Source organism: Humulus lupulus, chromosome 6 (genome assembly GCF_963169125.1).
Source record: "Humulus lupulus chromosome 6, drHumLupu1.1, whole genome shotgun sequence".
NCBI lineage: Eukaryota > Viridiplantae > Streptophyta > Magnoliopsida > Rosales > Cannabaceae > Humulus > Humulus lupulus.
In genome coordinates this window covers 219633220-219650258 of record NC_084798.1, presented here as the reverse complement: position 1 = coordinate 219650258, position 17039 = coordinate 219633220, and the positions used below count along the sequence as shown (strand labels likewise).

Genomic DNA, 17039 nt, shown 5'->3' with positions numbered 1-17039 from the left:
GAACAATGTCACAGAATATGTGCCAGTAAATGTTAACTTTAATACTTCTTCAAGTATTCCATAATAGTTAAAATCTTCTGTTCTAGCAACAAATACTCCACTATTTTGAGTGCTCCTCTTTAAATCTCGTTTGGTTGACATAAATCGAACACCATTCACTATACAACCTTCGTAATAAGCTCCTAAATGATCTGATCCAGATGCTAAAGCTAGCAACTCGTCACCATTATCTAACGGTCCAAGCTTTTGTAAGTCGTATATCTAAAAGAATGAATAAAATTATTATAGAATTGAAAAAAATACTTAAAAGGATGAAAGAATATAGGGTAGGTTTTTTTTTTCACCTTCTTGTGAAACCATCGCTGAAAATATTTCTTATGTAAAATGTTATGATCTCCATCCTGATATTTGTGTTTGATTTCTTCTAAGTGTTCACTATAAATAAGAACAAAAATTTTGAATCAGTTGAAAGCATTTTCAATGAAATAAAAGCAACTTTTGGGAAGAAACTTACTCCAAATATTTCTGAATTTCAGGTGAATTGTTGTATATGTACCACTCTGCTTGTTCACGAGTCGCACGATCAAGAGGCTTTAGAGTTTCTTTTGTTATAGGTCGATATTGTGATTGAAATACAAAAAGATTTCTTGGTGTCACCTCATCTTCATTGCGATCAAGACGATTAAATCTTGTTTCAACACTTTTGAAATACATCGAACAAAATGTCAAAGCCTCATCTGCAACATAACCCTCGGCTATCGACCCTTCAGGACGAGCTTTATTTCCAACGTAATTCTTTAATTTTTTCATGTATCTTTCAAAAGGATACATCCAACGCATAAATACCGGTCCACCCAGAATTGCTTCTTCATATATTTTAAAACTAACAATATTTTCATATATTTTAAAACTAAATAAACAAAATAAAAATGTATGAAATACAAAATTACTTACCTGTAGTCAAACAATAGCAAGATTCAGTACTCTCCCAATGAAGCCCTGAAATATAAACATATATATATTAGTTGTAAGTTAATGGAATATTTAAATTCAATATATATAATTAAAAAAATTGTTCATAACCAAATATTAACCCAAACTTTTTATTGTATATGTATTTGATTAAAAATACAATCAGCCAAAAAAAATATGTAAAGATATACATGATATTAGAAAAACAAAAAATTGTAATTATAACTCAACTCAAAAATATAACTCAAACAACATCAGAAAAATAAAATAGATTACAATAAAAAATATATAACTACATACCCAGACCGCTTGTGATGAAATAATGCTGAATATAATCCCAAAAACCTTTGAAAATGGTGGATATTGCCTCGGACGAACGGAGTTTTTTGAGAATTCTGGGCACTCGGACGAACGGAGGCGAAGGAGACGGATGGCCACAATATATAGAATATTATTGCCGGTGGAGGTCCGCCGGCAATAGTAGTTCCGCCGGTAATAGTATTTAACGGTAATATTTTTATTATTATTACCGGCGGAGCCCGCCGGCAATAATCCGCCAGCAATAAGCGAAAATTAAATTGGGCGGCAGGTTTACCGCGTGAATAAAATTTGGTTATTGTCGGCGGATTGTCCGCCGGTAATAATAGATTTTCGGCCGGTAATAATCAAATCATTTAAAAAATAAAAACAAAATTAAAAAACATGATTAATACCGACGGATTCAGTTTTCCGCCGGTAAAGATAGTATTATTACCGGCGGACTGACTCCGCCGGTAATAGTGCCGCCGGTATACCAGGTTTTTGTTGGAGCGATAATTGTAGCGTGTTCCATACTTTCACGTACAACGATATTTATTAGCAAAGTCATATCACTATTCAATGTTAACTAAGCTTTGGAAATGACTTTTTTGGTCAGTATTACTCACAACGACATAGATATATATGATATATATATATATGTTATGTAATGGATGGATCAGTAATATATACCCTTAAAGATTGTGATTTCTTTCCTTAACCTATCAAAAAATTAGTAAAATGACAGCTCACAGTAATCTGCTGTTTTCAGTTGTATCTACGTTTTCTTTAGTTGCATCTGCTTGGACACCAGTAGTTCGTAACAGAATAACTAATTGTTGTTAGTTACAGTTAATTTCTGTTTGTCTCTTTAGTTTTTGTATCTGGACCATATATATAGTTTTAGGCTTGATCAACCTAAGTGAATTCAATTTCTGAGAGTTTTTTGATGAGAGCAAAAACTGTGTTGTAATACTCAAGTGAGGGAGTGTTTCAAGAGAAGTTGAATGAGTATTGTTGTAATCTTGAGAGCTTGGAGGGTGTAATCTAGTTTAAGATATAATAGATTTGACTTAGGCATTGCTGCCTAGCCTTCGATGTAGGATCAACCGAGCTGGTTGTATCTGAACCAAGTATTCTTGGTGTTCTTTCTTTTGTGTTTTACTTTTTTTTATTATTTTGGGTTTGTCTATTACTTGTTTTTTTTATTGTTATTCTCGTGCACTGAATTAGTTTATATAATTGAAATGTATATTCGAAAAGTCATGCCAGTCGTCGAACCTAGAAAGATGGAAAGTTCTTGGCAAATAATGTTTGGAAATTAGCTTTTTGTCGACGTCAACAATAATGTAAGTCGCCAAAACTGTTGAATGACTAAAGTATATATCTTAATAATTGTAGCGTGTTCCATACTTTCATGTACAACGATATTTATTAGCAAAGTCATATCACTATTCAATGTTAACTAGCTTTAGAAATGACTTTTTTGGTCAGTATTACTTACAACGACATAGATTATATATATATATATGTTATGTAATGGATGGATCAGTAATATATACCATTAGATTTTTATGTGAAAAAATAATAAAAAAAACTTTCCTACAGACAATAATGTTGTGCAGACTATTATTGATGGAGCCGATTCTTCTTCTCTTGCTGGTCATAACGTTGCTTCATGCAATTAGTGCAGAGAATATGAGATCTGTATCATGTTCTTCTTCATGCGGCAGTATCTCTAACATAAAATATCCTTTCCGGCTCACCACTGATCCTTCGAATTGTGGAGATTTCAGGTACACTCTTTCTTGCGAGAATAATATTACAGTCTTAAACTTGCCTCTTCATCAACGCCACAAAATATATGACGGTCGTTCCCATGTCAATTATCAAAGATACTATGTACGGGAGATCAACTATAACAACTATACGATTCGAGTTGTTGATCCCATTTTTGAAAAACATCAAAACGTCTCCTCGTTGATCACCATCAGTAATTTGTCCAATGAAAACTTTTATGAATATGATAGCTACAGACCAAAACTTGCAAAAATGGTAGTGTTGCTTAGCTGTGAAAGAGTAGTGATAAACCCTTCTTACATTGATGCTCATCCTTGCGTTCCAAACAATAATAATTGGTCTTATTATTTGCTGGAACAAGTGAGTCTTTCTGAGTTGGAGGAGTCCTGCTGGATAAAACAAGTAACATTCATAGATGAAAGTTATCATTATGCATCATCTTTATCATGTCATGGAATCAACAAGAAGCTAGCTCATGGGTTTCAGCTTTCTTGGATCCAAATCTTTGACAAATCAAAAGATCATCGACAGATTTGTTCCCTCAATGAAAAATCCAACAAAGTTAGGTGTCGTTACCGTTATGGATGCGTCACTAAAGATAGTTTCCAACCAAAGAATCAACGATTTTGTGAGGGTATACATTTCCAGAAATAATGAATAATGTTTTTATATATATATATATATATATATATATATCTCTTACAATATTAATTGTTGCTATATTTTTTATGATGCAGTCTCGTTCGAAATAATTTTTCGCCAGGTTATGTTTTACACAAAATGTAAGGGATAATTATTATTTTATTCATAACTTTAACTCATTCATTTCACCCTCATCCTCATAGTGTGTATATGTATGTGTACGTGTTTGTATAGATATATTTATATATGTATATATATATGTGTGTGTGTGTATTTTTATAGTACGTAAGTATTTGCTAATCTTTATGGTTTCTTTTGTTTGTATGCAGACTACATATTACATGAGGGACGTTACAAATACACTGGTAAGGTTACCTTTCATTCAAATAGTTTTATGTTTAATTACAGCTTTTATAATACTTAATTGGGATAGAAAATGCTAATTTATTATTATTATTATTATTTGTTTCCTTATTATTTTGTTTACCAGTGGGATTCTTGGCACCAAGAACATTACCTGGGTTTTTATTTGTGATATCTCTAATGGTGTATAAATGGAGAAGACGACATTTATCAATGTACGATGGCATCGAAGATTTTCTCCAAAGTCATAACAACCTCATGCCTATACGATATTCTTATCGAGACATTATGAAGATGACGAAAGGTTTTAAGGAGAAACTGGGTGAAGGAGGATTTGGAACTGTATATAAAGGACAACTTTGTAGTGGTCCTTTTGTTGCAGTCAAAATGTTGGGACAATCCAAGAGTAATGGCCAAGATTTCATCAATGAGGTTGCTACTATAGGAAGGATTCACCGTGTCAATGTGGTGCGATTAATTGGATTTTGTGTTCAAGGTACAAGGCGGGCTCTTATATACGATTTCATGTCTAATGGATCTCTAGACAAGTACATCTTTTCACGAGAAACAACTAATGTCTCCTTAAGTTTTACCCAAATATTTGATATCTCACTTGGAATAGCTCGTGGTATTGAGTATCTTCATCAAGGATGTGACATACATATACTTCATTTTGATATCAAGCCTCACAACATTCTATTAGATGAAAATTTCATTCCAAAAGTTTCTGACTTCGGGCTAGCAAGATCATGTACGTTGGATAATAGCTTAGTATCTTTAACTGCTGCAAGAGGAACCATGGGTTATATAGCTCCAGAATTGTTCTATAAAAACATTGGAAGAGTATCTAGCAAATCTGATGTGTACAGTTTTGGAATGCTGTTAATGGAAATGGCAAATCAACGAAAAAATGTGAAAACATTGACTGAAAACTCAAGCCACATTTATTTGCCTTTATGGATACACAAGCAACTCATTAAAGGAAATGACATAAAAATTGACGAGCTTGTCACAAAAGAAGAATCAGAATCAATAAAAAAGATGGTCATTGTTGCGTTGTGGTGTATACAACTGAAGCCTTCTGATCGTTCTACGATGAGCCAAGCCATAGAAATGCTTGAAGGTAAGTTTGAATGCCTACAAATACCCACAAATCTTCATTTATATCCTCAACAACAAGAGTGCAATAATAATAATGATGGTGCTAATGAGACACCTCCCTCATTAACATTGCCTAGATAGAAGATTACTGATGTCAATTAATAGTTGATAATGTCAAGAGTACAATAGGCATATGTACTAATAAAACTATTTATGTATATGATAATTATGAAATTTGTGAGTTTGTATTAATTATAAGTTAATTAACGATTGTGATAAATACATTTTTATTTTATTATTCTAAAAATAGATACTTTAGATATTGAGTACATTCTATTACAATTTATTAGAAAGATTAATAATTAGCACCAATCATAAACTGGGATGACATGGACGACACATGTCATGTTTCCATTTGTCACTTTGAAGTGATTAATTATGAGTTGAAATGCGACGTCAAGTCAACAAGTGAGTTCTATAAATTATATCACAAACTCTACCCTTTCGATCAAATTCAACATTTTTGTACTAATCCAATTCAATACAATTAAAATTGGATTTTAAAAATTATCACCCAATCCAATAAATTATAAAAATTTAATCCAATCTAATCCAATACCACTAGTAATTGGATTGGTTCATTTTTTTAATTAGATTTCGAGTTGTAACCTGATTTTATTTTCAAAACTGAGTTGGTACTTGAGTTTTAATATTAACTTAAAAATATACATAAAAAAATAACTTAAAAATTAAACAACACCATTAATTTAGGTTCAAACTACATAAATATATCAACTTTACAAGTATAATATTGTTAGAATTTTATGCTCTAATTAAAACCCAATTTCTTTGTAATCTCATTTACTATCAATAAAAGAATAGAAATTATTTTTTGTCCTAAAAATTTCAAATTCCCTCTAATTTTTTTTAACTAAAATTACGAGAATGTGCGAGTCCTAAAAACTTATGTGTGTCCTAAAAATTTGAATTTTAAAAAATTTCAAATTCCCTCCGATTTTTTTAACTAAAATTACAATAATATTTTTAGGACTTGCACTTTTAGTACTCGCATTGCGAGTTCTAAAAACTTATGTGTGTCTTAAAATTTGAATTTTAAAAAATTTCAAATTCTTTTCAATTTTTTTAACTTAAATTACGAGAATGTCAGTGCGAGTCCTAAAAATTTATGTGTATCCTAAAAGTTTGAATTTAAAAAAATTTCAAATTCTCTCCTATTCTTTTTAACTAAAACTTTACTATTTATTACTTCACAAAGAAAAATATAACACAATAGCCCATACTCTCTCTCTCTTTCTCTCCTTGCTCTCTTCCCCCATTTCTCTCTCTATCTCTCTCTCCCACGAACTCCACAACCAAGCCACGGACGGCGGCGCTCCGGCCACCCCCCTCCTACACGCAACGACGCAATGGACGCAGAAGGTCGGCGACCTTCGACCCTCGCGAGCCTAGCTCCTCACGCGACGTCCTCCGCCGCCTAAAGTCGTGGTGGTGCTATTTTTCCCAAACTCTTTTGAGTGTTTTCCGACCGCCTCGAGCCACCCCGACCCAAACAAACACCACCAATGCATTCCTTGTGCTTTGGGCATCAAAACCCACAAAATGATTGATCATTTTCCCGAACCACCACCATGGGGTGGTGGTGCCGCCGTTAATGTCGGAGCTCTGGCAGGAGCTTTGGCTATCAATTCATTTTTAAAAAATTAAAAATAAGACCTTGCGAGTCCTAAAATCATTCTTTTAGGACTTGCAACGCGAGTCCTAAAAACTTACTTAAAGGCACTCAATGAGATTTTTTAGAAAACCTGAGTTTTTAAGGCTCTCAAATAGAGGACTCGTGTCCCGTGTGTCTTAAAAAGCCTTTTTGTAGTAGTGGTAATTTGTCATTAATTCAAATTTTATGTATAGTTATTATAGGAGAGAGTCTTGGGGTGCAAGATCTTTTAGTTTCCTCTTTTTGATGATGTAATTTGTATATATGTGGGCATTATACGTTTTGAATGATATAAAGAATTGAGATCAATCTTGGCATGGTATCAAGAGCCATATTGGAGGAGACGTTTTTTTTTTTACCAAGAGTTTGGCGCGACAATTTTTTCCAACATGGCCGACGATGCAGCTGCCATAACCAAAAGCTCTAGTGGTGCCCCGTTGGTTCGTGCAAACAAAACCACTGTTGGCTCTTCGGGACAGGCGAGTACTTCTCAGGCATTGCCAAAGGCAGCAAGATTATTTGGCATTACGCCTACCCAATGGCAGACCATTCTTGATCTTCTTAATTTTCCAAAGCCCAAAGATTGTTTGACGGGTAAGTGTTTATGGATACTCGTACCGGGGCCACTCATCATGTCACAAGTAACATTAAAATTGGTAATTGATCTGAAGACAATTCATCATTGTCCTGTGCAATTTCCAGATGGTTGGTCTGCAGCCGCCACACATGAAGGAAGTGTGGTGTTATCGAGAAATTTGAGACTTAATAATAATGTGTTATTTGTTCCCAATTTGGATTGTAATTTGATCTCTGTGACCTAGCTCTTAGATGAGCATAAATGTCATGTTCAAATCACTGATACTTTGGGTGTTATACAGGACCGAGTGACGAGGAAGTTGATTGGAGTGGGTGAGTGCAACGATGGGCTTTTCTTTTTATGTGATGTTCCACACGCTAAGGTCCTAGCTGTTAACGGTGATGAGTCCATGGAGTTATGGGACAAGCGTCTGGGGCATCCTTTAGAGAAAGTTCTTTGGAAGTTTTAGTTTTTGAGTCAATTTAGTGGTTTGAATAAAAATGGTTGTGATGTATGTTTCCCTGCAAAGCAACATCAAGACAATTTTCTTGGCAAAATGGTAGACAAGACTGGAAGAAAAAACGTAACTTTGCTGATGTGTTCTGAAATTTAATGCAGGCAAATATTCTAACATATACTATATACATAGGCATAATATTAATTAATCCAATTATTTCTAGTTTTGTTGTATTCCTTTTTTGTGGAAGTAGAAACTATTAATTAAAATAGAAGAGTCAGATCCTAAATTCATTGATATATGTATTGTTATACCCAGATTTCGAGCCATAGTAAATATGACCTCGAAAGCTGAGTTCGCAATAAATGGTCTCGTGAGGATTAGAGTGATCTAGGATTGTAAGTCAAGCCTACAAAGTATGATGTATGATCTCGAATGAGGTGACCTCGAAATAATCTCGATCTCGAAAGGCAGCTCCGAGAACGCCTTCATCCTTAGGAACTTCGGAGCATGGGTCTTGAGCTCGATGTCCCATCTCGACAGAGACGTTAGCTCGGTGGGATGTCAGTGGCTCGCATAGTAACATGAGATTAGAAATGCTGGAGCCTTGAAGAAACGCTATAACCACCTTGAATATCTACAAGTATTATAACTATGAGATGTAGTCCTTATTAATTGATGTAAATCCCCAAGAATTGTGGGATATTATTCAATACAGTTATACGCCCCCTGATCTTTGGGGGACGTTTCCTTTTATATCTGATTATTGGCATTTAAAGCCATTTATTTTTATACACAAAAGAGTAACTACCCAAAATATGTGGGATAGTATTCTGCATCCTTCTCTATAAATAGAGAGGTCATGCACCATTGTAAAGGATCGAAATTCTGATCCTTGAGAGAAAACTCTGGAGAATTCATGCTAAAGAATTGTTCAGAGATAATCTTGAGATTAATAACAGAGACTCGTGGACTAGGCAGATTTAACTGCTGAACCACGTAAAAAACTGTGTGTTTGATTCGTTTGTTTCTTTTGGCCATTGTCTTTAATTGTTTACGTGCTCTCTTCTTTTATCTGTTGACGAAAAACGGCGTCAACAGTTTGGTGCTTTCATTGAGAGCCTCAAGCATCCATCCCAGAGAGATTCATGGCTGCAAACAATCAGAACACTCCTGAAGAAAATTACCCCCAAGGCGTCCTGGAAAACAACCAATGGAGAACCCGGACGCTGAAGAAAGGAGTGGGTCCTCTGATTCCCGGGGACCACCTCCACAACCGAGGGATGAGGACATGTACTATAACCCTGAGCGTTATGTCCCTATTGTAGAATTGGAGAATCGGCAGCTGAAACAGCTGTTGGCAGATGCCAACAAACGTAACGAGGAGTTGACTAGGATAGCCGCGGAGGCGCAGGTGGCTCAGCCCCCGCTTCCGCGCGAAGACCAAGTCCCTCCTCCAAGGGACGTGCACGTTCCTCCCCGGAGGCCCCGTGGACGTCCACGAAAAAATGCTGCCACAAGGAGGCCAGCACAACCTCCAGCACCAACAGAGCCATCCGCTCCTTCTAGGCCTCAGAGGAGTACCCGAGCTCGAGTCCCGCCTAATCCACCTGTGGAAGTGCCTGCAGGAACTGAGAACAACCGAGCTCCTGCCGAGGCTCGGAATCAGGTTCCTGGTAGTGCACCGAACGCAACTGGCCCATCTCGGGCAAATTCTGGACCCTCCAGGCCGAGGCAAGGACGACAACCACCATCACCTATACGGTTTCCTCCGTCTCCCATAAGATATCCTTCACCTCCCCGCAGGAACGCTCAACCTGGTCGAGATCAGGATCAAGGGCGTACAGGGGAAAGACAAGGAAACAGGGAGACGTTCCAGGGGCGGAAAGTCGCGCCATCCGAGAGAAGTCAGACGTCCCGATCTCGCACTGCAGAGACAAGGCGACGTAGAAAGGATCCACCACGAAATGACCGATCGATGAGTTTCACCAGTGATGAGTCCGGAGAAACTAGGTCTGTCAGTAAACACGACCGGGGTCGTAAAAATACTGGAAATCACAAGAGCCATCCCGACCTGCGCAATCATCTGAATCAGAGCAGGGGAAAGGGATATCAGACAAATCCGGATCTTAGGAATCATCTGAATGGGCGTAGAGATCCCTCACGGAGACGCGAGCCTGGGATCGCGATTAATGACTATCAATTCCAAACACCACCTATGGACCCAGTCCAAGAAAGGATTGATCAGCTCGAAAAAGCCTTTAGGCTTTTGAAGAATGAACGAGGGAGTGGTTGATACGAGGACTCTGATGAGGAGCTCGAGCCGTTTGCTCCCAATATTTCTAACACTCAGTTTCCCCAAGGGTTCCGGATTCCTCACGTCCCAGCGTTTGAAGGAAAAACCGACCCGTGTAGCCACCTGAGTACATTCAACACAATTATGAGAGCCAGTAACGTAGGTTACGAGCTCAGATGCATGTTGTTTCCGACATCATTGGCCGGACCTGCCAAGAGTTGGTTCGAGAAGTACAAGAGACACTCGATAACTTCGTGGGATCAATTGTCTAGAGACTTCAAGAAACAGTTCCGAGCTATGATGGGAGTCAGACCAGAGGCGTCCACTTTGACTAACGTCCGGCAACAGCCGGGTGAAACACTGAAAAGCTACCTGACAAGATTTAATTTAGAGGTCGCCCGGGCACGAGATGTGGACGACAGTGGACACTTGATGGCCATCCGAGCTGGTGTGTTGCCTAGAAGCGCCCTTTGGGATGACATGCAAGGGAAACCGGTGAGGTCAATAACCGAGTTTAACAAACGGGCGCAGAGATTTGTCAATGTAGAGGAGGCGAGGTCAACACTAAAAGCGACCTCGCAAACCGAAACTACAACGATAAACATTAACTTCGCCTCAACCTCGGCTGACCCAGCAACTTCACAGCCTACCACAGAGAATCCCTCTAAGAGGAAAAAGAGCGAGGGAAATAACCCCGAGGCTGAAGGGGGAAAGAAAAAGAAAGGAGAAAGGTATTACTCCGTATATAAAGTACACACCGAGCTCAATGAGTCTCGGGAAAATATATACCTGGCTAATGAAAACCAGGTCCCCTTCAGGCGTCCGGACCCAATGAGGAATCAAAAGTCCAAGAGGGATTCCAGCAAGTACTACCGATTTCACAGAGACACCGGACATACAACTGATGAGTGCCGGCAGCTGAAGGACGAGATCGAAGGGTTGATCTCGAGGGGTTATTTCCGGCAGTATGTCAAAAACCAGAGTACTGGACAGACTACTGCCAGCCAGAGAGTTGCCGCGCTTCCAACAGCACAGAATAATAACTCCCGATCCCGGGAAGAAGACAGGCCTCCGCCGATAGATGGAGAGGACGTAATAACCATCTCGGGCGGTCCTCATCTCGCAGGAGGAGGTAGAAATGCTCAAAAGCGATATGCGAATGAACTGAAGACAGGGGACGGGTCTCCTTATGAACCCGAACCAAGGGCACCAAAAAGCCAAAGGGTTGAAACTCAGCCTATAACCTTCACCGAGGAAGATGCCTCCCATGTCCAGTTCCCTCATCATGACCCACTTGTCATCACCCTGCAGCTTGCCAACAAAAGAGTGCGCTGAGTTCTCATAGACAATGGGAGCTCAGTTAACATTCTTTATAAAGCGACACTAGAGAAAATGGGACTCTCCCTTCGCGACCTGAAGGCTTGTACAACCACTTTGTACGGCTTTTCTGGAGAAGGAATCGCCTGTATGGGGTCCATTGAACTCCCTGTGACCTTGGGAGACTATCCAGTCTCGGTGACCAAGATGATGGAGTTCGTGGTAGTAGAGTTACCATCTGCCTACAATGTACTGCTCGGGAGACCCGCCCTGGTCGGGCTGGGGGCAGTTTCATCTGTAAGGCATCTAGCCCTTAAGTTCCCAACTCCAAGCGGGGTCGGAACATTGAAAGGAGATCAATTGGCAGGAAGGGAGTGCTACAGCATTTCCTTAAGGGGAAAGAAACAAACGAGCGCTCAAGCACTCGTTGTCATACAGAATAAAGATGGGAAAGTTTTAGAAATTGATGAGGAGATTGATCCGAGGATTGAGGAAAAGGTTGACCTCCAACCTTTGGAGGAACTCGAAGAGGTTCAGCTCGATGAATCTGATCCCTCAAAAAAGGTGAAGGTCGGGAAACACCTCCAAGACGAATCAAAATAGCAATTAATTTGCTTTCTGAAGAAAAACCAGGATGTCTTCGCGTGGTCACACTCTGACATGGTGGGAATAAGCCCTAATGTAGCAAGCCACGCATTGAATATAGACAAAAGCTTTCCCCCGAAGCAGCAAAAGCGAAGGCAGCTGGATGAAGACAGAAAGAAAGCACTAAAGGAGGAGGTGGACAGGCTGAAAGCAAATAATTTTATAAGCGACGCTTTTTACCCTGATTGGGTGGCCAATCCAGTGTTGGTCCCGAAGCCCAATGGGACGTGGGGGACGTGCATTGACTACTCGGACCTCAACAAGGCCTGCCCGAAAGACTGTTTTCCCCTGCCGAGAATTGATCAGCTCGTAGACGCCACGGCGGGGCATGGTCTGATGTCGTTCATGGATGCCTATTCTGGATATAACCAGATTCCCATGCATGCCCCTGACCAAGAGCATACGAGCTTCATTACAGATAAAGGGCTCTACTGCTACAATGTCATGCCATTCGGACTCAAGAATGCCGGAGCCACGTACCAGCGGCTCGTAAACATGATGTTCTCAGAGCAAATAGGGAACAACATGGAAGTTTATGTTGACGACATGCTTGTAAAGTCTCAACTTAACAAAAACCATGTTGATGACCTCGAAGAGTGCTTTGGCGTGCTCAGAAAGTACAACATGAAGTTGAATCCTCAGAAGTGCACTTTTGGGGTGTCTTCAGGAAAATTTCTGGGTTTCATTGTCAATTCTCGTGGGATCGAGGCTAATCCCGACAAAATAAAGGCCCTCATCGATATGCCTTCACCTCGGAAGCATAAAGATGTTCAAAGCCTGACTGGCAGGATGGCAGCTCTGAGCAGGTTCATCTCGAAGTCAACAGACCGCGGTCTCCCATTCTTCAACTTATTGAAAGGAAGTAAGAAGTTCGAATGGACAGATGAGTGCGAGCTAGCCTTTCAGGAGCTCAAAAAGCACCTAGCCGAATCGCCCATCCTATCAAAGCCTGAGACGGGAGAAGTACTGTTCCTGTACCTCTCAACTACCGAACACGCGATAAGCGCGGTGCTCGTCCGAGAGGAAGAGAGAATACAGAAACCCGTCTACTATATCAGTAAAAGATTGCTAATTGTGTCATATTGGACTCTTTATTATGAACAGAGGAGATTAGAAAGACAATCATTTATGTGTATAGGAGATGAGATGTGAGGTGATGTTATATATCTATCTGGATACCACTCTGCACCCTTTTATTTGTGCATGTAGTGGAAGTGTTCTTAGTAGAGTTGAGATACCACTCTGCACCCTTTTATTTGCTTAGTTTTTCTTCGATTTTTCAGAACTTTCAAAAAATAAAATGAAGAGAATTGGATAACAAATAAGAACTTGCCCATATCTTTACTGACAAGCCACAGGAAGAGGATGATAAGCTTTTTAAATTTGGAAGCATGGGATTGCTCCCTACTTTCTATCCCATAAGCTCAATCACTGCAATTTGCAAGTGAGAAAAGAAAACCAAGGAACCAGATTAGGAGCTATCCTTTGAAAGAATCATGGCTTCCATTTCCATATCTGCTTCCTTACAAAGAGCATGCAACTCAAACCATGTCACTAAGAAACAACAGCCTCATCAACCCAGAGCTGCAAAGTCTTCGGGAGCAAAGCACACTACAGTTAACATTTCATATATTATACTTGTATTTAGAGAGAGAGAGAGAGAGAGAGAGAGAGAGAGGACATGCCTGAGAAGTTCCATTTTCGTTGGTTTCAAGTCGATACTCATGCATGATCCAGTCAGACTTCTGACCATTAGGGGCTCGGCCTTTATAAAAAACCAAAGTCTTTCTCATCCCAATCAGGCTATGCCTAGCATATATGGCCTTGTCTCTTCCTGTTGCTTTCCAGAAACATGCCTTCGTTGCTCTATTTGTGCGTGTTCCCGTTGGGTATTTCTTATTTTGTGGCTAAAAAAGTACCATTCATTTCGCTCTTCACTTCCTATTTTACACAATTCTGCATATATACAATATCAATTTATATATATATATTCTAGTTAATAAGTAGTACGTACCTATATATATAAAAAGCTTTTTCATGTTTCTATTACTTTCATTTTTTATTTTTTATATATATTATAATTTTAATTTTTTTATTATATATACATTATGCTAAAGCTGTAGTTCAAATTTAAAGCGATTCTATATATATATATATATATATTAAATAAAATTACACAACTATAATGACGTACAAATAAAAAAAATAATAAATTAAATATTCTTCCTGTTTATTCAGCTATAGTTTCTAATTCTAAGTTTGCCATAATTCTATTCGGCATCTTGGTGTATAATTTGGATGAATTTGTGGATGAAAATGGATTTGGTGGGATGCTTAATTCTTCATTTCCTTCCAACATCTGAATCACATCTTTCATAGTCGGACGATCTGTTGGGTGCCATTGAATGCACCGAAGTCCTACAATTGCAAGTTTTTTTGGAATCTTATCATCTCCTTCCTCACTATTGATATAGACTCGAAGATCTTCTCCTTCTTCTAAAAGATTAAAAATCCATTCTGGATAATAAATTTCATTCATGTTGTTATTTCTCCTGCCTCCAACAATTTCGAGTAACAACATTCCAAAACTATAAACATCTGACTTGTAGGACACATTTCCAAAGTTCCTAGAGAATACTTCAGGTGCAATATACCCTATGGTTCCTCTAGCTGTAGTCATCGACACTATGCTTTGATCCTTTGAACATAACTTGGCAAGACCAAAATCAGCAATCTTTGGTTTAAAATTGTGGTCTAACAAGATGTTTTGGGGCTTGATATCAAAATGAATGATTCGTTTATCACAATCTTGGTGGAGATACTCGATTCCTTTAGCTGTACCTAAAGCAATGTCGAACAGTTTCTCCCAACTAAGTGAACAGATTTCAGTGCCGGTTGACCTTCGTATTGATATGTACTTCTCTAGAGAATCGTTAGGTAAGAATTCGTAAACTAGAGCTCTTCTAAACCCATCAGCACAATAACCAACCAAACGAACCACATTGACATGGTGAATTTGACCTATTGTGGCTACTTCATTGATGAACTCTTCCCCATTTCCCTTTTCGACGTTGTTCAAAATCTTCACAGCGACGAGGATGTCATTGGAAAGCGCCCCTTTAAATACTATTCCATATGCTCCTTCTCCCAACTTGTCTTTGAAATCATTTGTGATATTCTTCACATCGGCATATGTATATCTTGATGGCTTTAATGCTATGTAATCCTCCAGAAACTTTTCTATTCTCAATCCATTTTCTCTCTTCTGTTTTTCTATATGATAGACATAAAATGTTGCAAGGAACCCAAGTACGATTTCAAATGATCCTGTAGTAAAACCTGTACATACAAATAGATTAGTAATAAAGGATTAACCAATGTGATATTAATAAAGTAGTTGTAAAAACTAGTGATGGAGTTTATAGGACAAATAATGCTCATAGCGTGCCATGGTCGTCTTCATCATGCTCATAAAACTTGAAAGGAAAAATTGAACGATTGAGGAATTTCAAATTCTGTTTGTGGATGCAATGGGTATTTTTTACATGCATGTAATGTTTATCATAGTATATTTTGGTTACAAGTAATTTCAACCGAAGATTAGGGAGCTCAAGCGTGGTTTGGTTGGAATGAGTACATGAGAGATCGAAGCCAGTGAGGCCACAATGGGGTGGTTGCCTGCCTTTGAGTCGGAAAGGGGATCTGATTGGTGGCCCCTTCTCCCCACACCTTGCTTCTTTGCACTCGTCACCATGGCTTGCTCCTCTCTCTGCCACAAGTAGCACTGTTAAGATAAACAAGGAATAATAGATATATGACATATTCATGCTGATAGAACTGCACTTTCTCAGCCTATTCATGTCTAAACTATATTGTCCTATGTTTTCCACGGTTTATAATATAAATCAAAATAATTAGGTATTCAGTAATATCACCTTTAGTTACAAAGATAAACTCATCTCACACTCTCATATACATGAGGTCAAAGTCGTGCAAGTCAACGCTGTCTTGCTTTAATTAGATTTGTATGGACGACATGACCAATGTAGAGAATTGACTGAGAAATTAATAGTTTTAGCTTATTCCATATGCTGTAGAGAATTGACTGAGAAATTAATAGTTTTAGCTTATTCCATACGCTGTAGAGAATTGACTGAGAAATTAATAGTTTTAGCTTATTCCATACGCTGTAGAGAATTGACTGAGAAATTAATAGTTTTAGCTTATTCCATACGCTGTAGAAAATTGACTGAGAAATTAATAGTTTTAGCTTATTCCATACGCTGTAGAGAATTGACTGAGAAATTAATAGTTTTAGCTTATTCCATACGCTGTAGAGAATTGACTGAGAAATTAAATTGACTGAGAAATTAATAGTTTTAGCTTATTCCATACGCTGTAGAGAATTGACTGAGAAATTAATAGTTTTAGCTTATTCCATACGCTGTAGAGAATTGGCTGAGAAATTAATAGTTTTAGCTTATTCCATACGCTGTAGCCACTCTCTTTTCTTAGGTGTCCCAACCAATTTATTAGACAAGTCATCCATCCTAGTCAACACTGACAAGTAGTTATCTTTGTAATAATTGAAATAATAATTAGTATTTTTTTTCCTAAAACTTTTGACGATGATGCCTCCTAAAAGATAATTGTTATTATTCATAGTAAGATTTTGCGGTTTCTCATGACTTATTATAAATCAAAATATGTGGGATCTGATTACTACAAAATAATATGGGATCCGATAATCAATTACATTAATAGTGGTATGACACTATCATGTAGTGTTGAGCGTCATTGGTGTCCTTTAGCAATTTTTCTGAATGTCGAAATTTCCTCT

General features: G+C 38.2%; 3 protein-coding genes across 3 annotated transcripts; 2 read left to right on the top strand and 1 right to left on the bottom strand.

The window, feature by feature from the left end:
• The first annotated feature begins 2904 nt into the window (after positions 1-2904).
• Positions 2905-3862, top strand: LOC133786113 (uncharacterized). Its single transcript, XM_062225329.1, has 2 exons — positions 2905-3703; positions 3807-3862. The coding sequence occupies exons 1-2, from the start codon at positions 2905-2907 to the stop codon at positions 3860-3862; spliced, it is 855 nt and encodes a 284-aa protein (XP_062081313.1).
• A 346-nt stretch (positions 3863-4208) lies between these two features.
• LOC133783413 (rust resistance kinase Lr10-like) lies at positions 4209-5417 on the top strand. The gene has a single exon (XM_062223039.1). It carries the CDS (start codon positions 4255-4257, stop codon positions 5314-5316), a length of 1062 nt encoding a protein of 353 aa, XP_062079023.1. The 5' UTR covers positions 4209-4254; the 3' UTR covers positions 5317-5417.
• An 8925-nt stretch (positions 5418-14342) lies between these two features.
• On the bottom strand, positions 14343-16748 carry LOC133786112 (rust resistance kinase Lr10-like). The gene is made up of 3 exons (XM_062225328.1): positions 16691-16748; positions 15837-15983; positions 14343-15538 (listed from the first exon to the last, which is right to left on the bottom strand). The coding sequence occupies exons 1-3, from the start codon at positions 16746-16748 to the stop codon at positions 14430-14432; spliced, it is 1314 nt and encodes a 437-aa protein (XP_062081312.1). The 3' UTR covers positions 14343-14429.
• Between the last annotated feature and the right edge of the window lie 291 nt (positions 16749-17039).